Source organism: Pleurodeles waltl, chromosome 8, assembly GCF_031143425.1.
Source record: "Pleurodeles waltl isolate 20211129_DDA chromosome 8, aPleWal1.hap1.20221129, whole genome shotgun sequence".
Lineage (NCBI taxonomy): Eukaryota > Metazoa > Chordata > Amphibia > Caudata > Salamandridae > Pleurodeles > Pleurodeles waltl.
This window is the reverse complement of record NC_090447.1, coordinates 693690144-693717802: the sequence shown is the minus strand read 5'-3', so window position 1 is coordinate 693717802 and position 27659 is coordinate 693690144. Positions and strand designations below refer to the sequence as shown.

Genomic DNA, 27659 nt, shown 5'->3' with positions numbered 1-27659 from the left:
GCATGATACCGGAAGGGAGGGGGGGGTGGGTGGGGAGTTGTTGACGGTGCAACAGTACGGTTGTGTTCTATGTCACAGACATCCAGACTGTCTCTGCGTCTAGGTTCAGATGGCATCATAAATGGCAAGGCTTCCGGGTTCAAGCCGGGAAGGACCCTCGGTTCTCTGGATGTACATGAGTCCTCCTGCTTGATTTAGACTGCCACCGTCTCCTGGGGGCGAGGCAAAGGGTTACCAGTCTTAGCTGCTCTCCTTGGGCCCTTATTCGCCACCATTCTTTTTATCTTTATGGAGCATTTCTTATTGATCCTGGGCATCCCTGCCCTTGCTCTTGGTGGATATTCTTGACAGACTGCTCCTTCCGGTATACCCCCCACTTTGGTTATCTTTGCAGTGTTGTATTTGGGTGGATTGTGAGGGTTCTGCTTCCCCCCAACACCTAGCAGCCTGCTGGGAGGCATAATCAGAAGGGGAGGCAGCTGGGTTTTCTGATATGTGTTCTCCCCACTTGGTACATCCTTGGAGCTGGTGACTGAGGTTGCCCCCCTGTCTGTGCGATGATTCTTAGGGTTAGAACAACAACCATTTAAGGGAGTAGACTGGAAATGGTGTAGCCCACTTCCGTTTTTTGTTGGCATTTCCCTTCTTATTACCCTTCTAGAGATTACCCCTGTTTTATCTGAAGCTTCTCCCTGGGCCCCAGAGTTTTCCTTTTATACTCCACAGAACCAGTTGATGGCTCGTTAGATTCAAAAGCTGCAGCTTTTTCCCTGGCGGTATCCTGGTACTCATCTGCAGAAAGGCTGCCCTCCCTGCTGTAATAAGCCCAGCACCCTCTCCATGGTCATAGGCGCCGTTGCTGCAGGTGTTAGCCGTGATTGCATTGGTCTGTGAGTGACTCCCAGTTTGAACAGGGGTGGAATCTATGGTTTGCGTCTGTGCAGTACTCCTTGTAGGATATGAGGGATTAGTTTGGCTGTAGTTTACACCTCAGTAAACTGGGGATGTGGATCCTCGTTCATCCCATCTGTTCTTTCACCTGGGGCTAGGGCCTGCAATATCATCGTTAGTTGTACTCTATGTGCTCAGTGCCCCGGAGAAATTTCTCCAATAATGAGGATCGAAACTAAAACATTATTTAATGTAATCATAGCCTCGGAGATTACAAAGCCTTGTGGGGATTCTGCAAGTATGGGAGTAGTCCTTGAAAACTGGCAAGCAGAAAAGTGCTGGTATATGGAATCAGTCGAGCAGACCACCTCCCCCCCCCCACCCCCCCCACACACTGGGGAGGAGCTAATATTCGTAAATTTAAAACCATATGCAGCCTCTGCCAAGGCCGTGGGATTATCTCCAGATGCCAGCAAGACCTTAGATAGCTCACAGAATCCAGCCTTATTCCAGGTGGCTACTGAGCTGCAAGGTACATCAGGAAGGGTATAATCCAGGAACATCAGGGAGCTTTCATTGAGATAATCACTTTTCCACCTTAGGGTGCGTTTGCCCAGATCACCCAGTTTGTTGCTTGATGTAATTTGTTCACCACTGGCGCGACAATAGGACAGGGTCTCTTGCGAGGCCCGTGGCCCTCCCTTCTCTGGGACCCCATAGGTTCGCTCTCCATCCTTGGGCTCTCCAATCCACTTTGTTGTCACTTTGGGGTGTGGCATGACTTCCTGTGAGTTTTCTCATCTACCGGCGCTGTCACTGATGATCCAGCTGGAGCAGTTTTAACACTCTCAGCAGCTCTTGTCTCGCTGTCTCTCTAAACGTCCCGTGGGCATAGGTCCATACTATCTGCCTTGCACTGTTATTTCATTTATATTCCAGCATCATTTCCTGATGTTTTCTGGTGACAAGCGGTGTCCAGCAGTGGCCAGTTGATTTGCCAACCACTGCGTGCGATGATACACTGTAGTTCTAGTGACCTAGCAGTATGTACCACTCTGTCCCTGGCTCCGATGGAGGAGGAGCACACCGAGTGGTACAAGCTGCACCAGAACCTAGCCTGCCCGCTTCTGCGCCTCTCCGGCTCTACCCTAGGGCCTTGGCTCTAACGCCACAGCCACGCACACCACACCTGTCCTATCCTGTCCTGCTGGGCCAACAGTCTTATGTCTCAATATCTCAGTGACTGTATATCATCGCCGTTAGGCCAACCAGTTGACAAGTCAACCCCTTACTGGTGACAGAGTGGTTGGGTAGCCATTTTTACAGCTGCATATATCTTTATACTCATATATCTTTATATGTCCCCTTGTTGAGGTGCGAAAGTGCAGGTAGAACTTAGAGCTGGGGCTGAAATAAATACTATGCAGATTCAGGCATGTTCAGGCAGTTCAGGCTGAAGCATCCCACAGGAATGTCGGACAGTTATCCTCACCCTCCTTCACCCCCTCCTTTGCCCCTCCTTCTCCTGACCTTCTTTCCTCCCTGACAGCTGTTGGTGGAGTGAAGCATGCTGCAGGTCCCATAGAAACCGTGATGCCATGGACGCACACTTCCAAAACTTTCCAGGTCCTCACAGGGTCGTTTTTGGGAGGTTTTTGGCAGCTCCTGCTGCACGGAGGGCTCAGAGGGAGCTTGGGCCCTTGGAGGGCCTCAGGGCCCTTTTAACATTACCAGCCATTCTCCCCGCGGCCCTCGCTGCAGCGTCTCACCACGTCTCCGACTGTGCTCCCAGCGCTCACAATGCGCGTCAGCATTCCCTGTTCTCCGTCAGCCTCAGCACGTTCACTCTCCGTCAGCCTCAGCCTGTTCTTTCTCAAGTCAGAGGTGGGATCACCTCATGTTTGTCACCTCATAAAGAGAGTTTACTGTGTTACCTGGCATACTTAGACATGCTAATGATATTTTGAAAGAACGCGAAAGGTCTTGGGATATCACCCAGAGGGTGGATAAGAAATACAAAGCTGCACCTACAAACCCTCTATATGGGCACAAATCCCTCCATACTCAATAGTGGTCAGTTCAGCATGAGAACATGCTACTAGTCAGTCCACAGGAGATTCACCCCCCTCCTGACAAGAAAAGTTAAAAACTAGATGCAACAGGAAAAAGAGTAGCTGCACAAGCTGCCAATCTTTGGCGCATTGCCAATTCAGAGGCACTTTGGGCATGCTACGACAGGGCCTACTGGGATGAAATGGAGGATCTCCTTCAGTACCTCCCAATGGATCATCGCAAAAGGATGCAAGAGATTGTATCCGAAGAACAAACTATCTCCAGTAATTCCATTAGGTGTGCAGCTGATGCCGTAGATACCACAGCATGCAGTATCAATGCCAGTATTATCATAAGCAGGCATGCCTGGCTCAGGTGTTCAAGGTTCAAGCCAGAAATACAGCAGGCAGTCCTCAACATGCCATTTGACAGAGTACACTTATTTGGCCAAGAAGTGGATAACACCATAGAAAAACTTAAATAAGCTAGCAAAAGCTATGGGGGCATTACTCACCACCACACAACATGGTAATTGTCATTACCCACTATTCAGGGAAGGCTACAAACCATCCCATACCGAGGCTTCCACCTCTCAGAATAAACAAGGCTCCTATTTCTACAATAGAGGTCCATTTAGGGATCCTACAGAGGTTCAAGCAACAAAGGCAGAGGGAAGGCATCCACCTTCAAAGGATCTGCCTCTACTGCATGCCAGTGTCTACTTCCACCACCTCACACCTCTCCAGTAAGGGGAAGACTAAAAAATGTCTATCCACAATAGTCCAATATCACCACAGACCAGTGGGTTCTCTCAATATCTAACATGGTTATTGTCTGGAACTCACTTCCAATCCACCAAACATTCCCCCTCACAAATTCTCACAAGAACCTCTTACTCCTCTTAAAGAAGAGGTACAATCCCTTCTTCTCAAAAGGGCTATAGAACCAGTCCCATTCTCACTGCAAGGGTCAGGAGTATACTCCCTACACTTTCTTAAACCGCAGAAGGACAGGTAATTCAGGGCAATTCGATATCTTAGATCACTAAATCTCTACATTCTCTCAGAGCATTTCCATATGGTCACTCTCCAAGATGTCATTCCACTGTTGCAGCAAGGCGACTTTGACAGCTTTCGATCTAAAGGACTCTTACATCCATATTCCCATTCACCCAGCACACTGCAAATATCTCAGATTCGTAAACTACGGGGAAACATTACCAGTTCAAAGTCTTACTTTTGGGGTTACAATTGCTTCCTGGGTCTAAACAAAATGTCTAGCAATATCAGATGTCAAGATAATTCATGTCTTCCCTTACTTGGATGACTGGCTCATCAAAGCCAGTACATTACAAAACTGTCAGCGTCAAACTCGACTTACAGTGGATCTCCTTCACACTCTGGGATTTACTATCAACTTTCTCAAATTCCATCTCCAACCTTTGCAGTTACAGCCTTATCTAGGGGCAGTGCTCAATGCGCAGAATGGGTTAGCATATCCAAGCACAGATCGAATTCAAACTTTTCAAACGTTTCCCAATTACAGGAAGACCAGACTTACACAGTGAAGCAGCTATTAGGAATGATGGTGTCTTTCATTGCCATCGTACCTCATGCCAGACTGCACATGCGTCCCCTACAGCAATGTTTGTCTCAGCAGCGTCAGTCAGTGTTTTTGGACTGCCAAGCTCACTGCTTTCTGCAATGGTGGAACCCCACCAACCTCTCCTAGGGGCGGCCCTTTCAGGGCCATATGCCTCAGATCACACACAGATGCATCACAGACAGGTTGGGAAGCTCACCTCAACAACCTCAGAAAACAAAGTCTGTGGTATCCCATTCAACAAGCTTCATATATCCATTATTTGGAGCTGCAAGCAGTTTTCCTAGCAGTGAAGGCTTTTCTTCCACAACTCTCCCACAAAGTGGTTCTAGTCCATACAGACAACATGACAACCATGTATTATCTACAGAAACGGGATTTGGGGGCGGAGAGGGTCACTTTCTTATCATTTGTCCCATCTTGCTCAAACTATCTGGAACTGGGCAATCCACCACCACGTTCACTTGACAGTGGCAGAGTATCTCCCAGGCATGGACAACCAGTTTGCAGACCTTCTCAGCAGGATGCAGCAACAAATCCACGAATGGGAACTCTACCCACAAGCCCTTCACCAATACTTTCGAAAGTGGGGAACACCCCAGATAGACCGCGTAGCCACCGCAAAAAATACAAAATGTCAAAACTTGTGTGTCCAGATACCCACACCCTCATCCAAGGGCAATGCTCTATGTATGAACTAGTCATGGATATTTGCTCACGCTTTTCCACCTCTCCCGCTCATTCCGTTTCTAGTTCGTAAATTGAAGCAAACCTCACTCATCATGATCCTAGTAGCTCCCACATAGGCACGTCAAGCGGGGCTCACAACACTTTTTGATCTATCAGTAGTTCCACATGAGAAGCTCCCCAACAGGCAGGATCTTCTCTCTCAAAATCAAGGACAGGTAAGGCATCCAGACCACAAAACTCTGCAATATGGCTCCTGAGGTCATAGAGTTTGGTTACTTTAATCGACTGCCAAAATACATGGACTTTCTAAAAGAGGCACGTACACCTACAACCAGATGGTGTTATGCTGCAAAATGGATATGTTTTGTATGCTACTGTTAACCTAAACACATTGACCCACTCAGAGCCTCAGTCCAAGAAATTGTTGTTATCCTGCTACATTTACAGAAAGCAAACTTAGCATACACATCTATTTGTCTTCATTTAGCAGCTATATCTGCTTACCTCCAAAACAGACAACACATCTCTTTATTTAGAATTCCAGTTATCAATGCCTACCAATCAATTGAATTACCAGTGTTTTTCCCACAACCAAACTTGGTTGTAGAGAGAGCTCTTCACTCACTAGATGTTAAAAGGGTTCTCGGGGATTATATTGACAGAACCAAATATTTAAGGAAATATAAATAACTTTTTGTAGCATTTTCAATGCCTCATAAAGGCAACCCAATATCAAAAAATGGAATAGACAGATGGCTAGTCAAATGTATTCAAGCTTTTGATATGCTGAAGCTAAACAAAGTTACCTGCTAACCCCAGAGCACACTCCACTAGGAAAAAGGCTGTTTCTATGGCATTTCTAGGTAACATCCCAATAGCAGACATTTGTAAAGCTGCTACTTGGTCTTCACCACATACATTTACTAAACACCGTTGTATAGATGTTTTAGCACGTCAACAAGCCAATGTTGGCCAAACAGTTCTCAGAACACTTTTTCAAGCAACTCCATCTCCTACAGCCTAGCCACAGCTTATTTGGATAGTCTGTTTAATAGTCTATGCAAAGCATGTTTGTCTACAGCCACATATCATCGAACATAATATGTTAAGTACGCAGTAGACATCTGTTTGTGGGATGTTGTGCTGTAGATCTTGTAGGGATCCCACTAAGGGCTCAAATGTATTTTTGTCATTCTCTAGCAACTACAGTACTTCTGTCAACTACAGTACTTCTGTGGCACCCAGCGGGACTCTCTCATGATGTACCCCACCCACCACCACCAGGTTACTTGCACAGTGCCATGGAGAGATCCTTGAGTAGCAGGTACCTCAGGAGTACTGTGGTACCTGCAAAATAAATATATGGGTTGGGTGTTGACAGGGGATGGGCATCTGCAGGGGTTAGCCGCAGGGCCTGGGGCTAACACCCCGCTTCACACAGCTGATGACTGTGCACAGTGGACGGGTTGGCAACTAACGACAGGCTTGAGTGGAGCCCATGGCACCTGGCCAATTCTTTGCTCCCCACAGCCCAGAGTGCAGTGGGGGAGCTAGCTAAATATGATCAAAAACACAAATTCACTGAAAAACCTGAAGGTTAAAGTGATGTTATACTTGGGTATGGTAGTAAGATTTTACCTTGCACTGAAAAAAAAACCAAAGATTTAAGTGACATAGTGAGGTCTGAAATAAGATAACAGAAAAAAGTGGAATTCACCAGTTATATTTTACAGAGCTAATTATGAGGTGCGTCCTCTCCAAGCACTACTTATAACCTTACACATTACATTGCTAATGCATGACATGTTAAACAAACATCATTGATGACATTTCAAATTATATCATTGATGATGACATCCCTGAATGCTAAAAATCTCCTTCAAAACAGTTACCACTATGAATCTTCAGAATCTTTTATTTTACAAAATGTCATATTAAGTTACTCAGTCGTAAAGTATCAAAAAATGACCTGTGAGATATTTTTTTGGTTTGTTAAAGGCATGCATGGTAATGTCTTGCTGGGTAAATACTGCAGGGAAAGGCAGTATACCTCAAACACCTTTTGTGGGATTTGAACAACTCTATAGTCACAGTTTATCTCCTGGGTGAATTGAAAAACACCTTAATAATCACACACTGTAACGCACTATATATGTGGAGTCATGAGCATGTCTACAATTGCATATTATCTATTGGCTTGAATATCATTATTTTCTCACACCATCTGTAAGGTGATTTGGACATTATCTTCAAACATAAGTGTTGGGAACCTGAACATGTGTATAACCACATATCGGGGACGTGAACATCTCTATAACCACACATTATCTCTGTTGCTACTTGAACATTCCTATAAGTGCACACTGCAAAGCAGACAGTGAACATTGCAATGGTGCTGGCCAGGGGGACCCCTGCACTCACTTCTTGCCAGCCTTTTCATGGCGGTGTTACTGCCATGAAATAGCTGGTGGAGAACAAAGTCGTAACCTCCAGGGCAGCGCTGCCCTGGTGGATAAGGACTGGCAGGATTCCTGATCCTGGTAGTTCTGGCATTCTCGTATCACGACCACCGTGGTCATAATGTGGTGCTCGTACCGCCTTATTGGCGGCGGTCTGACCGCCAACACGAGTCTGTGATCAAGTGACCGCCAGACTTATAATGACCCCCTATGTCTGTGGGGAACATGAGCATAATTATCTTCACAGACTATCTTTATGGGGACCTGAACGTTGTCTTTAATCACTATTTCATTGGAGACTTGAGCACAATTATTTTATACACTATAACAGTGGAGACTTCAACACCATCATCTTCACACACTTTCTCTGCGGGGACTTGAACATGATTACCTTCACACACCATTTTTGTTGGCAATTGATCGTTCCTATTATCACACACTATTTCTGTTTGAGAATACCATTATCTTCACACCCTATCTTTGAGGAGATTTGAAAATTGTCTATACACACTATTTTATTGGGGAGTTGAACAAGATTATCTTTACACACTACCTGTGGGGATATGAACATCGCTATAATAACACTATCTTTGTGGGGACTTGAACATGATTACTTTTCCACACCATCTGCATACCTGCTATAAGATTCCCATCATCACATACAATCTACGTGGACTTCTAGACATGCCTGTTGTTACATACTATCTCTGTTTGGACTTGAATGCCATTATCTTCATACCCTGTCTGTGTGGGAACTTGAAAATTATCTTTACACAGTATTTCAGAGGGCTTTGTTCATAATTACCTTGACATACTATCTGTATAGGGACTTGAACATTGTCTTTTCACACTATTTCACTGGGGGCTTGAACAAGATTATCTTCAGACACAGTCTTTGTGGGGCCTTGAATAGTAACCACACATTATCTTTGTGGGGACATGAAGATTGGTATAATAACACACTATCTTTGGTTGGACCTCAACATCATTGTAATAACATACTATCATTTTGTGGACTTTAGCCTGATTATTCACGCACTGTCTCTGTGGAACTTGAAACATCCTATAACTACACACAATCTCAGTTTGGACCTGAACATCATTATCTTCATACTGTTTGTGTGGAAATTCAAGCAATTACTTTATTCACTACTTTAGAGGGACTTGAACAAGATTATCTTTACACACAATCTCTGTGGGGTCTTGAACATCATTATGATAAAAAAAACTATCACTCTTGGGACTTAAAAGACACTATGAATTACACACTGTCTTTGAGGGGATTTGAAAATGATTGCCTTCACTTATCTCCATGATTTTTTATAAGATTTCTATAATCACACACCATCTGCATGGATATTTGAACATACCTGTTATCACATATTATCTCTGTTTGCACTTGAACGTCATTATCTTCACACACTCTCCATGTTGGAAATTGAACATTATACTTACACATTATTTCAGTGGGTCTTGGTCATGATTATCTTTATGCACTATCTCTGTGGGAAAATTAGTATAATCGCACACTATAATAATACGCTATCTTTGTGGGGACTTGAACATGACTACCATCACAGACTGTCTCTATTGGAACTTGTACCATTCTATCATTACACAATGTCTGTTTGGACTTGGACATCATTATCTTAACATTCGCCGACTGGAGAGTCAAGCACTGTCTTTACACACTATTTCAGTGGGACTTGAACACAATTATTTTTACATGCTATCTCTGTGGGATCTTTACAATTGCTATAATAACAGACTATCTTTGTGGGGACTTGACCATGATTACCTTCACATACCATCTTCGCAAGGGCTATAAGATTCCTATCAAGACACACCATCTTCTTGGAGACTTGATCATGTCTGTTATTGTATACTATCTATGCGCTGTCTTCAACATCATTGTCGTCACACACTATCTGTGTGGGGACATGAACATTATCTTTCAACACCTTTGTGGGCCTTGATCATGATTATCTTCACACAATATCTATGTAGAGACTTGAACATTGTCTTTTCACACTATTTCACTAAGAATCTGATCAAGTGTATCATTATACACCATCTTTCTGGGGCCTTTAACATCACAATAACCACACATTATCTTTGTGGTAACATCAACTTTGCTATAATCACACACTAATTTTGTGGCCACTTAAACATCAGTATAATAACACACTATCATTGTGGGGACTAGCACATGATTACCGTCATACACAGCCTATGGAAACTTGTATCATCCTGTCATTACGAATTCTCTGTTTGAACTTGAACTTCATTAACCTCACACACTGTCAGTTCAAGGTTCGTTAGCCAGCCATCATGGTGGTCGTTCATCGCTAGACTTCCCCGTTCCAGCCCAGGGATCCACTGCAATAGGCTGCAGGAGTCCAGCATTGGTGGCTGCCAACCCCCCTGCTGCAGCCTTCTCGGTGGCAGGGGGCCACCATCCTGCTTCCTGACCCCAATCTGGGGGTCTAAATCGATGCAATGGAACACTGCTCCAACTGCAGCCTATCTGCTAGGTCCCAGCCTGGCTGGTGCAATGGCTGTAACACTAACAATACAGACCTACAGCACCCATGGGTGGGGGAGACGAACAACAGTGTTTGGTGGGCCCAACTTCTGGTAGTGCATAAGCGCATGCCTCTCAGCCCCGTGAGGGCAGCCAGCACTCGTATCTGCAGCCCTGCGTGACTCTGGAATGGGCTGGGCTGCCCACGGTGCCCCCGGCTGCTACTCGTCACTCGGCCTTGTCCCTGGAAGTGGGAGACTGTTGTAAAAGAGTAGGTGAGGCCCAAGACCCTGGTGCCCCCCTCAAGGACCTACCTAGAGCTCCAAACTGTAGAGTTTGTGGGCAAGAGGACCCACAAACAGATGGCCCAGGTGGGGGAGGTGCTGGGCTTGAGAACCCCTCTCCCTAGGACACACTGTAAAGGACTCCAGGTGCACCGAGAGCCCCTGATCTCTGAGTGGGGGTGCCGCCACAAGCTCTGAATCCCCTCTGCATGGGAGAGGCCCTGTGTCAGACCCCGCACAGTGCTCCTGTGGAGTGGTAATGGGCATGTCCACCTGCCAGGACTAGCTTAAATCAGCTTAACGGCCTGAACCAACAGGAGTTCCCCATCTGCCAGCCTTCCAGACCTTGCATCACCCGGCTGGGCGAGATGGACTCCATTGCCACCCTCACTTGGTCTTGCTGCCTGGGGGACCCAAGGGGCAGACCCTGTCTTGCCTGCCGCTCTGTGCTACTGCTTACGGCCACAACAGCTCAGTGACACCCCCATCTTCTAGCTATTGGGGCAGCTCACCTCGCTAAGGGAGCTGGACACTGACAGATCCACTCCCTTCCCGACCAGATCCTAGCCGCCCCCAGTGTCCCTCCTTAGCTGGGTCGCTTGAGGCTGACTGTGCCCTCCCAGGCACCTGCCACGGCAGTTGCACCTATACTGATGCCGGACACTCTAGTGCCTGATGCCACGCAGCACTCCTCTGGACCTACAGGCAAGTTGGACAATATCCTCACACCTATCGAACAATCCCGGATCCCCACAGAAAACAAGTTCTTGGTGTTGCAGCTGGAGTTCTTTCACCGTGATCATCGTAAGCTCACAGACAGGGTTGCGGAGAGAGAGAAGACACTAACCAAACTATGACTGCAGTCCACTGCCCACCACATGGTCATTCAAGACCTCCAAGACAGAGTGAGGATGCTTGAGGGGAGAGTGGAGGATGCGGAGAGGCACTTCCACAGGAGTAATCTTTGTATCCTGGGACTACTGTAGGGAGTGAAGGGCTGTGACCCACTGGCCTTCTTAGACAACTGGATCAAATCTTTTGTCCCCTTATCCAGCCTCACATAATTATTTTCACTGGAGAGAGCCCATAGGGTGCTGACATGTGGACCTGTCCCGATGCTGGCCAAACTCCTCCACTTCAGGGACCAAAAAGCCATTCTGACAGGGGTTAGGCAGGTGGGGCCATTATGGTTTGAAAACAGCACTGTAATGTTGTTCCCGGACTACACCCAGGCAGTGCAGTGCCAACATGCCTCCTTCCTGGCAGTGAAGAGGAGCCTCCATCAACTGGGTGTCAGTACTCTGTTGTTTCCAGCCAGCCCTAGGATCCTGGTGGATGGCAAATTCCTCTTCTTTACAGACCCATAGACCTCTTTGGACTAGGTTGATGAACATTAAGGAGAGGCACCCGCATCGACGGAGAGGAGCTCCCCCCACGTCTCCCTGAATCAACATCAGAGGCGCAACAGGCCCAGACAGGCTGCTCCTGCTCCCTCTCCCCCCAGGGCCCCTGACAACTGAAACAGATCATTTAGGACTTGTGACCATCTTTGAAGGCTGCAGTGTCCTTTGAGGGACGGCACCAGCACCTCGGAGGGGGAGCGAGGCCCCCTTATTTTCTCCTCGGACGACGATTCTACCATGACAGAAGGCTGCACAAGAGGGCTGTCAGACCCCACCGTTAATGACACCACAGACTGCCAATGGTCTCCTATAGCTCAAACCACTGCATCCTATTTCTTGATGTGAGGTCTCCCCCCCCCCCCCCCCCCCCCCTCTGCATCCAAATCACTGAGTTCCCGCTGCAGCAGCTAGACCCTCTCCGCCCTAGGGACATGGCCTCGACACACGGAGTCACATGAGCGTGGAGGCTGTGCGGCCCAACCATCCCTTTGCACAGATGCCCGTCACCGCATAACTACGTTACCACTTACTCCGCTTATGCCCGCAGAGCACTTATTTGGATCTGACCAGGTGTCCCCTTCAAGTGCTAGACAATGTTATAGATAAGAGGGTCGATACGTGCAGGTAGATGGCCGTCTCGACAGTGCTCGTATACTCATAAGCAGTATTTACACCCCACGACAGATGAGGGGGTGTTCTGGACCGAGCTTTTAGGGACACTAGCACTTATGACCCACACACCATGTGTATTAGGGGGATTCTATAACTGCATTCTGGACACACAACTAGAACGTGTTCCCCCCCACCCCCCCAGCAACTCTCCCCCCAAAACACACACACACACACACACACTCAGTCGGAATGTTTTGCAAGCTGAGTTCACCATTAAGCTCTTGCAGATGTCTGGAGGACTCTGTAACCCCACACCCACATTTACTCATTCTATTTAACACCACACAACCTGTACATTCGTCTCGACTGTGTCCTAGTCTCCATCTTAGACACGGTCGGACACGGACTACTTGGGTTGCTTAGTTTTGCATCATGACACACATATGAATGATGTAGTGTACAACTCCCCGATCCCTCTAATGCCAATGTGACATCTCCCTCTAGAGCATCTGGGGGATACAGCGTTTTGTGAATCTCAGAAAGAGCATATTAGAAGTATTTCACAGAAAACTGGGCCACAGTGCATACCAGGGCATTGGAATGTGACCCCTTTAAAGGGGTCCCCAGCATGGTCTGTCTGCAGGAGATGTCTGGGAAATGCATTCTACTGGAGCCTGGATTTGACTGATGCCAGAACCCAACTTGCCACCCTACTTGAGCGGCTGCACTGCTTCAACATAAACACCTAGATGGTGAGGATGCACCTAGAGAGTGACAATTCTGGCCGACTCATGGCGTGGCTGGCTCAGCAGGATATCTGTGCAGGCCTGATCCTGGAAATAGTTTGTGTAGGAAGATGGCTCTGTATATACTCTATCAACATGAGACAAAGTGTGCACAGAGTCCAGGGGTTCACCAAGAGGCTTGACAGAGGCAATAATAGATAACACTAATGCTATATTTGTGGTAGTGTTGTTGAGCAGTTAGGCTTATCAGAGTGTAGTGTTAAGCATTTGTTCTACACACACAAGCAATAAGTGAAAACACACACTCAATGACTTAACTCCAGGCCAATAGGTTTTTATACAGAAAAATATTATTTTGTTAATTTATTTCTACAGCCACAAGATTCATTTAGCAGGTAAGTACATCAAATGAAAGGTACTTTGCATAATAATAATTAGGACTTTGAATCGGTATTGTACACAGTTTTCTTTAAAAAGGCAAAAAGCTATTTTAAAAGTGGACACTGCAATTTTCAGCTGTTCCTGGGGGAGATAAGTAAAGTATAGTTTCTGAGGTAAGTACCACACTTAAGGGCTCAGTGTCCAGGGCATAGGTAGCCCACCGTTGGGGGTTCAAGGCAACCCCAACCACCAGCAACACAGGGCCAGTCAGGTGCAGAGATCAAACAGGAGCCAAAATAACGTTGGTGCCTATGGAGATAGGGGGTACTCCGGTTCCAGTCTTCTTGTTGGAGGGCAGACCAGGGGGGTTTGGAGGAGTACTGGAGGGGGCCCAAGTAGGCACAAAAAGCATGCCCTCAGTGGCACGGGGCGGCCAGGTGCAGTGTGCCAAGGGAGTCGGGTTCTCAATAGAACTCTATTGGGGGACCTGGGGTTCACTTAGGTGCTGTAGGCAGGGCACGGGGCCTTGCGGGCAAGCCACAGACTGGGAAAGGGTGAGGGCTGCCTGCTGGTCATTGCTGCACCGGTGGTCGTTTCTCATGGGCCTGGGGGCTGCGGGTGCAGTGCTTCTCCAGGCGTCGGATATCTTCGTACCGGGCAGTCACGGTAAGGGGATTCCACGGGATTCCCTCTGCAGGTGTCGTCGTGGGGTGCAGAGAAGTCAGCCCAGGATGGACACGTCGTTGGAGTCGCCTGGCAGTCCTCACTGGATAGTTGGTTTCTCTGGACATGGGCCGGGGGCGTCCGATGCAGAGTAGTTGGACTCACACTTCTGGAGTGAGGTGAGAGACCCTTTAAAAATTGTTTTCTTGGTCTTTTCTTTGGATAGGTCCGCTGTCCGCAGAAGTTTCTTTGTCCTCGGTGTGACAGGCAGTCCCCTGGCAGCTTTTCAGGGGGTCGCTGGTCCTGCAGGACGCGTTGCTTCTTTTCTTGCAGCTTTGCGAGGCAGGAGACGGGCCAGAGGGCTGGGGCCGGGTCAGTTGGTGTCTCTTTCTCCTCTTTGCTGGGTTTTCAGCTCAGCAGTCCTTCTTCTTTCTTGAGGTTGTCAGGAATATGACTAGCTTGGTTCATGGAGCCCTTAAATACGGGATTTAGAGGCATTTTAGTGTTCAGATGGCAGTAGCCAATGCTACTGTCCCTGAGGGTGGCTATATCATCCTTGTGCTCACTCCCTTTTGGGAGGGGAGCACATTCCCATCCCTATTGGCCCTGATCCTACAAACCAAGATGGAGGATTCTGCAAGGAGGGTGTCACTTCTTCTCTGGACACCTTAGGGGTGGTCCTGGCTGAGGTGGTGACTCCTCCTTGTTTTTTCCTAATTATCCCTCCGGGGCTGGGCATCTCTACAAGCTGGAGTTCCCTGGGGCACTGTAAAACAAAGCATGAGCCTTTGAGGCTCACCGCTAGGTGTTAAAGTTCCTTCAGGGGGAGGTGTGAAGCACCTCTACCCAGTGCAGGCTTTGTTTCTGGCCCCAGAGAGCACAAAGGCTCTCACCCCAGGGGGTCAGAAACTCATCTGACAGTGGCATGCTGGCACAGACCTGCACTGAAGGACTGGGTAAAATACAGGGGGCATTTCTTAGATGCCCTCTGTGTGCATTTTGTAATAAATCCAACACTGGCATCAGTGTGGGTGTATTATTCTGAGAAGTTTGATACCAGACTTCCCAGTATTTAGTGTAGCCATTATGGAACTGTGGAGTTAGTTTTGACAAACTCCCAGACCATATACTTAATATGGCCACATTGTACTTACAATGCCTAAGAATGGACTAAAACACTGTAGGAGCATATTGCTCGTGCAGCTATGCCCTCACCTGTGGTATAGTGCACCCTGTCTTAGAGCTTTAAGGCCTGCTAGAGGGGTGACTTACCTACGCCACAGGCAGTGTTTTGTGTGCATGGCACCCTGAGAGGGGTGTCATGTTGACTTTGCCTTTTTCTTCCCACCAACACACACAATCTGCAATGGCAGTGTGTATGTGTTAGGTGAGGGGTCCCTAAGGTGGTACAATACATGCTGCAGCCCTTAGGGACCTTCCCTGGCAAACCGGGCCCTTGGTACATTTTACAAGGGACTTATCTGTGTACCAGAGGTGTGCCAATTGTGGAAACAATGGTACATTTTTAGTGCAAGAAGACTGATGCTGGGGCCTTGTTAGCAGGGTCCCAGCACATACTCAGTCAAGTCAGCATCAATATCAGGCAAAAAGTTGGGGGGTAACTGCAGCAATGGCCATTTTCCTACAGTTGGCACCTGGGGTGAGGAGGGGTATACCGTCAGCTGGATCTCCTATAAGCATTTCACGCCTACTACTCTTCCATTTACTAAGCAACCCCACCTCCAGACGTGGATGCCACTGGCACTTTTTATTTTTTGCAGGTCTTACTGTTCCTCGCTTCCCTGCTCCCACTACAGTCTGCACGGATGCCTGTATCACAGCCCCTAAAATCAATCAAGCCATACAAGACCTGGCCAAAAACGAGACCCTTGGCCTTAACAGGTTCCCAAATCGAATACTATATCGCCTTTGCCAAGAGCTTAGCACCCGACTGCAGGAGATGTACAACGAGGCCCTGCACTTCGGGGAACTCCCCATGTCCCACCATGAATCCCTCCTGGTGTCTCTCCTGAAGCCAGACAGAGACCTTGTCCCTCTCTCCTCACACAGGCCGATCGCTATTTGGGCACCAACTATAAGATCCTGTGGAAAATCCTCGCTGAAAGGTATGCACAATTTCTACCAGAATTATTACACCCAAACCAAAATGTCTTTGTTCCAAGATGCAGTTGGTCCCAGGATATCCACTGTCCCTTTCACATCATAAATCGGGCCTCCCGAAGGTACCCACACATGGTATGTCTGATACTGGACTTCGAAAAGGCCTTTGACTCCCCGACCTGGGATTATTTTTTCCGGGTGCTGGCTGAGATGGGGGTGGGGAAACGCTTCTTGACGTATACTAAACTATTTTAAGCTAACCCTACCTTCTAGACTCTGTCTAGGCTGGCTCGTTTTACCGCCCTTCTCAGTGGGTAGAGGCACTCAGCAGGGCTGCCCAATCTCTCCCCTCCTGTTTGCCATTGCCATGCAGCCTCTGGCCCTCCGACTTCACTGGAGGAAGAAGCCCAGAAAATCCCCTAGACGATGCAACCCAAGCGGTGTCACTGAATGCAGATGACCTGTTTCTATATCTTTGAGATGTCTGCTGCACTGAAGAAGCTGCAGCTGCCAGTGGGCAGGGTTGGGCACGGAACCCCATCATTTGAGGCATACTATCTGGCAGCACAGTGGGTCTGGAGATGGCTGGTGGGTTGACACCCTCTTTTCCTGGCCATGGTCCGAAATTTTCTGCTTCCCAACACTACGCCTCAATCCACATTGTCGCTACAGGTCACAATCGCCCGCAAGTGCCTGGCTAGTCTCTCACCCTACACAACACAATCTGCTGTATGCTCTGTTGTTTCCATTGCAGGGTCTCACACGCTTCCCTGGCTCATTACTTCTCAGCTGCATGCGTGGCACAAGCAATCCCTGACCATAGCCGGCGACCTCTTCACTGTAGGCCACTTTCTCACATTTGACCAACTTCTCCTAGACCATTTTCTTCCCCGTGGACGATTTCTGATTTACCAGCAACTGCATCACACCTTTCATGGCCTTTGGTCAACACAGAACATGAAGCCCCAAACACACACTGTCATTCAGACTCTCATACACATGGGGGCTGGGCGGCGCCTAATAACATGGATCTACAGAGCCATTCGGGAACACACTGGGACTCTGCCTGTCTCCTTACAGTGTAGGTGGGAGGATGATTTTGGCCGGGTGCTGCATGACTCAGAATAGGAACAGGCACGGGAATTTCCCCAACAGGTGTCTAGAAATGCCTGATTCAAAAATATTCAGTTCTCCATCCAACATTATGTTCATACACTATCTCTCTTTAGACTTGAATATCATTATCTTCACACACTCTGCATGGGGGTTCAAGCGCTGTCATTACACACTATTTGAGTGAAGATCTAAACACAGTTACCTTCTCCCGCTATCTTTGTGAGGACTTGAATATCCTAATAATCACACCTTATCTTTGTGGGGACATGGGCATGAATTCTGTCACACACTATATCCATGAGGGCCTGAACACTCCTATAATCCTACTCTATGTTGGTGGGGACTTGAATATAATTGTTTTTACACGTTACCTCTGTTGGTACTTTTGTCACTGTTGTAGACAATATGGGCCTGATTCAGACTTTGGCGGGCGGCCGAGGCCGCCCGCCAAAGTCCCGCCGACAAATGACCGCACCGCGGTCAAAAGACCGCGGCGGCCATTCTTACATTTCCGCTGGGCCGGCGGGCGCTCTCCAAAGGAGCGCCCGCCGGCCCAGCGGAAATGCCCCTGCAACGAGGATGCCGGCTCCGAATGGAGCCGGCGGAGTTGCAGGGGTGCGACGGGTGCAGTGGCACCTGTCGCGATTTTCACGGTCTGTTAGGGGGCCTGTGGCATGGGCAGTGCAGGGGCCCCCAGGGGCCCCACGACACCCGTTACCGCCAGCCTATTCCTGGCGGTGAAAACCGCCAGGAACAGGCTGGCGGTAAGGGGGTCGGAATCCCCATGGCGGCGCTGCTTGCAGCGCCGCCATGGGGATTCCCTGGGCCAGGGGAAAACCGGCGGGAAACCGCCGGTTCCCATTTTCTGACCGTGGCGTTACCGCCGCGGTCAGAATGGCCCTGGAAGCACCGCCAGCCTGTTGGCGGTGCTTCCTCTGCCCTCTGCCCTGGCGGTGTTACACCGCCAGGGTTAGAATGAGGGCCTATATCTCTAGAGACCTTGATGCTGCAGTGCTTACTTACTAAATCTGTGTGAGTTATCACACACTATCCAAATGAAATAATCACACACCATCTCTTTGCAAACATCAAACATTCCAAACATTCTAGGGACATGTGGTCTAATAGCTTCTTTGACAAAAATGTAAGCAACTAATCAAACTCTGGGTTCCACTTGGTTAGTGACAATGCTTGATTTCATCTGCTAATTCGTTTACATTTTAGTTCCTTTATCTCCTACAATTTTGAGAACTAAGCAATGAAAGCAGTGTATATATATATATAACAGAAACATGTTTGTTGAAGGAAATCCATGGTACTTTACTCCAAAGAGAAATCACATTTTTGTAAGGAAAGTTTGAAATTCCATAAAGCTGGGGAGAAGGAGACCGTTATAGCTGCTTTGTAATGGTCATTAGAGGTGCACCAGTACTACTAAGTTAGGTTTGGGGAATGCTGTTATTTAATAATCCTAAATATCATACATATCCTACATTTCACCACTATTTCATTGGATTTATATAGCACTTTCACAAAAGCGCTGATCAGGATAAGTATTATGGTTGGTACAGCAGTTTTAGCAGAAACAGAATGACATTACATAAACGGAGAATAGTGGCAACATGCAGATATAGTAGATATTCCAAAGTAAAATATGGAAAGAGTTCAGGCTAGAGGCACAGGAGATTGAGAGGGCCAATGCATTCCAGGGGTTATTCAGAAGAGAAAGCAATCCAAAACGGATAGTGCACAAATAAGAAAAGGGGTAATTAGGAAGAACTCCAGAAACAGAAAAGAGATTACAGCTGGACGAATACATATATAGATAGATATCAACAAGTGAAGAGAGATAGGAGGCTAGGCTATGCTGTATTTGAAGGCATTAGTCTAAAAAAAGTGCCTTAGTACTATATGGTAGTTATCACCACTGGTAGTGGTCCATATCTGATATGTGATGTAAAAGCTTTGGTTTGGGAAAGTGATTGACTGTATGCATATTGTTTTGTATCATATGTGAAAAACATAGTCAATTCAGTGGACATATAGTTAAATATTTATTTTTAGCTAATTTAGTTTTCATTTTGTTTTTCATAACAGCAATAATTATTGGTCCAGACGGCCACCCCCTGACTGTTTATCCTTGTATGATCTGTGGGAAGAAATTCAAATCTCGAGGCTTCTTAAAGAGACACATGAAAAATCACCCAGAGTACCTTACCAAGAAAAAATATCGCTGCACAGATTGCGATTATACTACCAACAAAAAGGCAAGTCTGCATAACCATCTTGAGAGCCACAAACTGACCATCAAAACAGAAAAGACCATAGAGTGTGATGAGTGTGGGAAGGAATTCTCTCATGTGGGTGCCTTACTCACGCATCAGATAATACACAAAGACAAAGCTGCCACTAAAATGAACAAGTGCAAGTTTTGTGATTATGAAACAGCAGAGCAAGGACTCCTCAGTCGTCATTTATTAGCGGTTCACAGCAAGAACTTTCCTCATATATGTGTAGAGTGTGCCAAAGGATTCCGTCACCCGTCGGAACTCAAAAAACACATGCGCATCCATACAGGAGAAAAGCCTTACCAGTGCCAACATTGCGAATACAGGTCAGCGGACTCTTCCAATCTAAAAACGCATGTGAAGACGAGGCACAGCAAGGAGCTACCTTTCAAATGCGACATTTGTTTTCAGACTTTTGCAGACACCAAAGACATGGAAGAGCATATTCTTATGCACCAAGACAGTAAACTGCATCCATGTTTGCACTGTGACCACAAGAGCGCAAACACCAGTGACTTGAAACGACACATAATTTCAGTGCACACAAAAGATTACCCTCACAATTGTGACATGTGTGACAAGGGTTTTCACCGCCCCTCTGAACTGAAGAAGCACATGTCTTCTCATAAGGGTAAAAAAACACATCAATGTAGGCATTGTGACTTCAAAATTGCTGATCCTTTTGTTTTAAGTCGTCACATTCTTTCTGTTCACACTAAGGAAATTCCATTTAGGTGTAAGAAGTGCAGAAAAGGCTTTAAGCACCAGCATGAGCTAAAAAAACACATGAAAATACACATCGGCAGGAAAGTTTACCAATGCGACCACTGTGAGTATAGCACTACAGATGCCTCTGGCTTTAAACGACATGTTATTTCCATTCATACAAAAGACTACCCTCACCGATGCGACTACTGTAAAAAAGGTTTCCGGCGACCATCAGAGAAGAACCAGCACATCATTCGACATCACAACAAAGAAGCTGGCACACCATGAATTTTCCTCTTACTGACATTTTTTTTAATGAGTGACACGTCAAATAAAGGACCATGCTGTGCGCAGGGTAATATTTTAAAGTGAATCAGCAAATTCAAAACAAGACTTGTTGTCCATTTCAGTCATTTGCTATACAAAAGAGAATTATTGAGTAGGTTAACCATTTTAATTAAACTATTGTCTAATACTGTTCTTTGAATCCCAGTCAGTCTGTATAATTGAAGAAATGATGGCAACAATTAAAGCAAAGGTTTGCTGCATTCTCTTTCTCGTCTTTATTTTACACATTTTCTTTACCTTTCAATTTCCAGTCTATCACAGCTCAGTTAAGAAGTCTGTTTCTCATAATAAAATGTGTATAAAATGCATGTTGAAAGTGAGAGATGCTGCGTGTTTTAAGGAAAAACTTTGTTCTCTAGTGCAGTAACCCTACAAACCACAACTTGCAGGACACAATGTGTTCTACTTTCTGTACAGTTGTCCCTTTTTATGTTATTAAAAATGGCACCTTGCCTTGAAAAAAATGTTTTGGGCATGCTTTTAGTAGTATTTCAAATTTTCTCACTCTGTTCGGTAGGGTTTTTTCTTGGTAGCTGTCTATCACAAAATACCATTTCTGGTTTTTGTATCTAAATAGAATTTTTCCAACTACAAACTGGCCATCTGAAATTGTTCTGTTTCTGTTCTGCTATTAGGGCTGTGCCTGTTTATTCCCTTTTCCCAATAGTTATAATCATTTGCTTTGAATCACTTCAGCTATATTGAGATACATGTATTCACATTGTAGCAGATACCATCGTACACGTTGAATGCTTCTTATTTAGATAAGAGAAGGCAATAATGATGATCTAGTTTATTTAATTTAGCGTTTTGATTATCAAAAACACGTAGCAGCATGTGTGACTATCCCACCGTACTTGAAGTTCATTGAAGGCAGTCAAAATAAAGAACACATGTAGTTTCAGCAGCAGTTGGAAAGGCTCCAAATGTGCTCACTGATATATAGTGAAAACACAGACAAATAAATATCTTCGAAATGTTCAGGCCCCCTCTATAATTTCTCTAACTAAAGTGACTCCCCAGCATGTGCAGTGCTTTTAAATGTAATAAACATAACCTTTGAGCCATGAGCAACAGTTGTATCTACGGATCATTTTAATATTTTAGGCCCGATTTATAAAGCCACTTATACACCTGTCTTCATGAATTAAGCCCCTTGAATATAATAAGTTGTCCCTTAGAAGTAATAAGTTGCCTCTCTTAGATTTGATAAAGAACTATACGTTCCCTTAGTTAATAACGGTCACTAGCACCGTACTGACAATTCTTTACATACTTTGGTGTTTGCAAGAAACACTATAGCGTTATAGCGGGCTAGGCTGGCCATTAAAGGCCTGCGCCATTGTTAAAGGCCCGAGCCAAAGAGAGCGTGACTTTAATGCAGGTATAGCCCAACTAAGGAGGGCTATAAAGCTATTAGAACACTCTGCCACTAGAGAACAGAATGTTCTAATAAATCAAACAAAGAACTCAGGGAGCCAAAAAAAGATTGAAATCCCCTTGGGCTCAATGAGGCCTTTGTTCACAGAAACAGCTGCGAAGCACAACATTGGAATGTTGGAGCTCCGGCTTCTACCAGCCATCAGCCATTAAAGGCTGGATCACTCCATTGTTTTCAGTGGAGTTCCCAACATTCCTTTGTTCTAAGTAGTGTTTTGCAAGAAACTGCGCTGTTGAGTTTCATCATGGAAAAGTGTACTGTTTCGAAGACAGGTGCTTCCCCTTCTTTTCTGTGATAAGAATCACAAACTCACATGTCTATGAAATGCCCATGAAATTCCTGATATATTTTTGCACCATACCAAAAACAACAACATACATTTTCTAAACAATTCTGTTGACTAAGGTTCCGGTGTACTGTGCACATTTATAATTAGCTGGATAAATAATTGTGCATTTAAACTTTATTCCTGGAATATCTTTGTTATTGGTTCATTAATAGGCTATTTAGATTGGCTTACATTGTGAAGATAGAGATTAGAGGTCTTCAAAACCTTTTCAACCTAATTTTCTTTTGTGGGCATGCTGTCCTAATCACTTTCCTCTTCTAGCCAGCTCAGGAACATTATTCTCTTTGTTTCACTCGGAGGCATGCTTTCATTAAGTATATTTTCGTGGTTGAGGCATGTTTGTTTGATCTTCTAAATTTATATAAATCTGTTAAATTAAATTTAAAATCTGAATTTTAGAATTTAACCTTTTACTTTGTGGAGCTGTATCTTTAGTACTCGTTTCAAGATGCCTCATATTTGCATCTGTTGAGCTCTCTGGTCTGTTTACCTCCCTCCAAAGACACTCCAATCATCTTCAGATTTTGAACCCTCCTATAAAACTCGGACTTGAAGGTTTTTATTGTTTATAATTTGGTTGTTGGTTCCATTTACTTATTTCCTTCAGTACAGGCTTACAAGGAGAACACAGAAGAGGATGAGTGCCCTGTGTAGTTGTAGGTCATGTCCTTGGCATTCTAAAATCTTGGTAACAGTTAATCAGATACTCTTATTTGTAATGGTCTCTTCCTGGTGTTGAAGGGATCTAGTCTAAAGGAAAGGTGATCCCAAATACGGCACAAACAGTCTCTCAGTAATGCTGATGCTCACTTTCACCCATGGGAGGGAATATACCAGTAGGTGTATGTTTTACCTTTACTCAGAGGTGTTGTAGGATATATATTTTGTTTTTTAACATTAAGGATTCCTTACAAAGTGTTCATACCAGAGCTTTATGTTCATATTCTGTCACCTTTATCAAAGACAAATGGTCAATGCTTTGTCTGATTGCACAGAGTTCACATTGCTGTATAAAAAATGTCTAGCTGAGGAGGATAAAGTGATTGTTCCAAGATATGTATAGTCTTAGTAAATCAGGGCAAAGGGAAACCATATTTTGGGAAAATACATGTTCACTTTATGTGTACTTATAACCAATTGACGAGTAAGGTATGGCGCAGGCAGCACAATTTGAGATGGCACTGCTGATAAGTATGAGGCACACATCCTTGTTACCTGTCCTGGCTCCAATGAGACCGTAAAGGTTTGGAATGTAGTACTGTTTTCAGAGCGCAGTCTTGCCTGCAGTGTTGGGTTAGAGAAAAGACACTCCCACTTTGTGGGAGTGACGTCCAGCTCCATCTGTTATGCAGACATGTCAACACTGAGATCCAGTGGATTTCAGTACTATCAGATAGACCAATAGGAGACATCCATATCAATGTCCAGCTTGGCTTCATTACATACCCTAGTTGCACAGAGTACGAGCCATCATAGAACAGCTTCAGGTCTTACCCTGTGTCAGACAATGGAGCTATAATACCACACAACCTTCAAATCAGCTATGCTCTGTTCTAAGTTTGTGAATCTAATGAACATCTTGTGCAGAAGAAGAAAAAGTTAACTTACCTGAAATAATATGTTCCCTAGATATCTATCAGCTAAAGCAATGGATGGTAGACGTTTCACACTTCTTTTTCAGACTAATGTACCCATGATCTTATTTCTACACCAAAAGGATGCTAAATGGCAGTGCGGTGTAAGTTTTGTACGGACGTATTGGCATGTTTGCCTAAACAAATGGTTTCTTTCAACGATGATGCAAGACTTAAAATGCAATATCTTCACCCAAACCTCCTACTCTATTATTAGTGTGTGCACCGACAAACCATTCAGGTTAATAGAAAACATATGCATGATTGTGGATAATGTTGATTTCCGCTTACAGAGTTTATGTACTAAAGAACAGTTTTTTATAGAATTGAACCTATTGAGTACTAAATACTTTAATGTGCAGCACTGAATAGTTGATTTATGTGCATTAAATATTGCCCAGACTAAAGTGAATTTTATACATTTAAAAGTAAAGTCAGTTGAAATTGTAGCCTCAAGGCCTGTACAGTATAACATATTTAGAGATTGTGCTTTAGACCACACTACTCTTTCCTGTGCAGTGAAAGCCAAGGAGCAAATAGACTTTAACATTCAGTGCATGATTTACATTCTGGTGCTTCCAATTTCTAATGATGCATTTGTGCCCCGTTGCTGCTTGGTTGAAAAGTTTGACAGCCATGCTTGCACAGTCATGCGCATTGATGTTTCACTAGGAATTTGTAAATTGGCTTTTGTTAACTGTTGTTCCTGGGGTTGTTTTCTGTTTTATTTACTGACATAAAAAAATGTAGCTTTATTGCAAGCTAATTATCAGCTTGTCGCCATTTTTTCTCAGCTATGGTTTACCTGTTTTTTCCAAACAAGTTGGGGAAAAAACAAAGAACAAAAATATTGTAAGCACAGCCAAATGCATCTTTTACATGGCATCGGATCTGCTGTAAATACTCTTAAAGCATACAATTAAAAACCAATACCGAACAGAAAATGAGTGTTTTGTAAATGTCTGTATAAAGCAGAAATGAGAATGTAGTTACTGTTATCATACTGGCATTACTTACCAGCTAGATTTATTTCTTTAAACAATTTGTTACTATCTAAAATTGAATGTTTCAGTTTAATGTTTTGAAGAGGTACATAGTTTTACAAGGACATAGTGTTTAAGCTAATGTTCTGTAAAATGCCCTGTTAAATATTGTCTGTCCTTTACCCTGTACACTTTGTAAAAAAAAAAAAAAAAAAAACAGAGAGAGATAACTAATCATTTCCTCTAGGAATATGTCACATTACTGTAACTGTACGTGATGAAATAGTGTAAGAAATAAAAATGAAAATATTTTCCTGTTGATAATCTGTTACATAGCAGTTGGATGTATTTTATTGGTAAATCACTAAGAAAAAAATATTTCACAAATAATTTTGATATTTCTTTCCAGGTCACATAACATTTTAGTATATTTGCATAACTTTAATTCTTAACTTTCTTTCCTCACCTTTGTTATATCCATCTCTCACTCTTCCTTTAAATATCACCGAAACTTTAAACAAAGGGTCCAGCTAGACAATGTGCACTATTGATTATCCCGTTTTATTTTTATTTTTGGGGTGGGCCTTGGTTGGAACAGTGAGAGGTATTAGTCTGTCTAAAATTAGGAGCCAAATTCAGAAAGAGAGAGTCATAAATCTACACCCATATGTGCCATGCATTAGGTGTAGAGTTGCAACCTTCTGGTGTTTACAAAACTTTTCTAGTTTACAGGTGGAATTGCAGCTTTCGAGTGATGAAACTGGAAATGTTTTGTGAAGTCTTGTTTTTTGCTTTAGCTTCAGGCATTTCCCTAATGTATATTTGCAGGCATCGTCCATATTGCACATGGTGAAAGCCAGTACCTGTGTGCAATGACACAATATTTTTTTCCATGGGGAATATAATGTCTGAGGTGTGTATGGCTGTAGATACATGTTTGCATAATCCTTCCATCTAGTGTTAAGCTCAAAAGTGTGCAAGTCATTTTTCTTAGAAGAAAGTTTTTCGTGTCACGAGGTAGAGTGACTCCTCCTCCTACTGGTAATGTGCATGGTAATCAACTCCATCGTTAAATAGTTTTCTACCGCTGTCTGGTTCAGCCGTGTGTTACTCTGCTCTGATTCAACACCGTCTTTGTTTGTCCTTTCAATAGCTTACCATGGGTATTGTTCTCCAGTATGGGATCTTTCATAGATTCACATGCTTTAATCACTCCCCGTCCTCGAAGTGGGCATCCCACTAAACCGTTAAGAAGCAGTATATAACATCTACATAGAAGTCAGTGTTAAATAACATTCACTTTAACAGCATATTTACCCCATTAGAAAAGACCCAAAGTCCAGACAATCGGGCAAAAGCACCCTTTAGAACCCTCATTACAGAGGCTCTAGTCCCGCAGGTTTTCTACCGCTCATAGTGTGAAGGGAGTCTCCCTGAGCTCTGCTCAGTTACCTTCAGTCTGTCAATATTTATGGGAGGAAAATACTTCACTCAGAGGATCCCCACCAGGATTGTATTTACTGCCTCTACCCTCAGCATAAGGTGAAAGACTGTAAGATCTGTTGCATCTTCTCAATAATAACCTTAAAAGACCATGTGGAGGTGTTCCTTCTGTGGTTTCAGAAGTCTAAATCAAAAACATCTGTGAGTTCTGAAGAGGACAGTAATACTTTGTCTACTTCTTACAAAAGGTCACATAAGAGGGAAAGATCCTGTGACCAGGATTTTGCACAGGGATCTAGAAAAAGCCTCCCGACGCCTTCCACTGTAGCATCGACGGGTATACTGTTGACGAAAATCTTGTCAACGAAACCACCATCGATGCTGCAGAGACAGCCATGACGGCCCCATCAACAACCTCATCGACGGCGGCCTTGTCCACTAAGACTCTGCCACCATTAAAAGCCAGGAAGGGCTCAACTACGGCGACCTCGTCAACAACCATAAGAATTTAAAAGAATTTCCTCTGTCCAGAGCAGATCTCTCCCAGTAACGTGTCTCCACTCCCTCCAAGCCATCCTATAAATTTAGAAGAGTCAGAGGATGAGGGAACATTCGGAGCAGCACTTAGTCCTTCAGAGCTAAGGGTGAAGTGCCAAGACTTTGAGGAGGATGACCAATATTATGAGGAGTTTTAGCAACCACCCAGGTATTCTGCCAGACCCAGGCATTAGGAAAAAATCTGCCAGTAATGTGACCACTCATTCCCAGAAGGAAGTCATACAAGTGTCTAGCTCATTATCCCAGAAACTGCAGGGCATGCTAAGAGACTATCAAAGGTTTCCTGAACCTGTTAGACCATCTTCACCTGAGCAGTTTACTGCTCCACTTCTGCCTTCATTGCCAAAACCTCCAAACCCTATT

General features: G+C 44.8%; 1 protein-coding gene across 3 annotated transcripts in view; it reads left to right on the top strand.

Moving 5' to 3' along the window:
• Nucleotides 1–25606, top strand: part of ZFX (zinc finger protein X-linked) — a 543920-nt gene extending 518314 nt beyond the window's left edge. Inside the window, exon 8 of one of the 3 annotated variants that reach the window (XM_069204818.1) lies at nt 19642–25606. In XM_069204818.1, coding sequence (XP_069060919.1) covers nt 19642–20828 — 1187 coding nt within the window. In that variant the 3' untranslated portion in view covers nt 20829–25606. The remainder of the gene's footprint in view (nt 1–19641) is intronic. The other 2 variants (XM_069204819.1, XM_069204820.1) reach the window with 2 other exon arrangements.
• Nucleotides 25607–27659: the final 2053 nt, after the last annotated feature.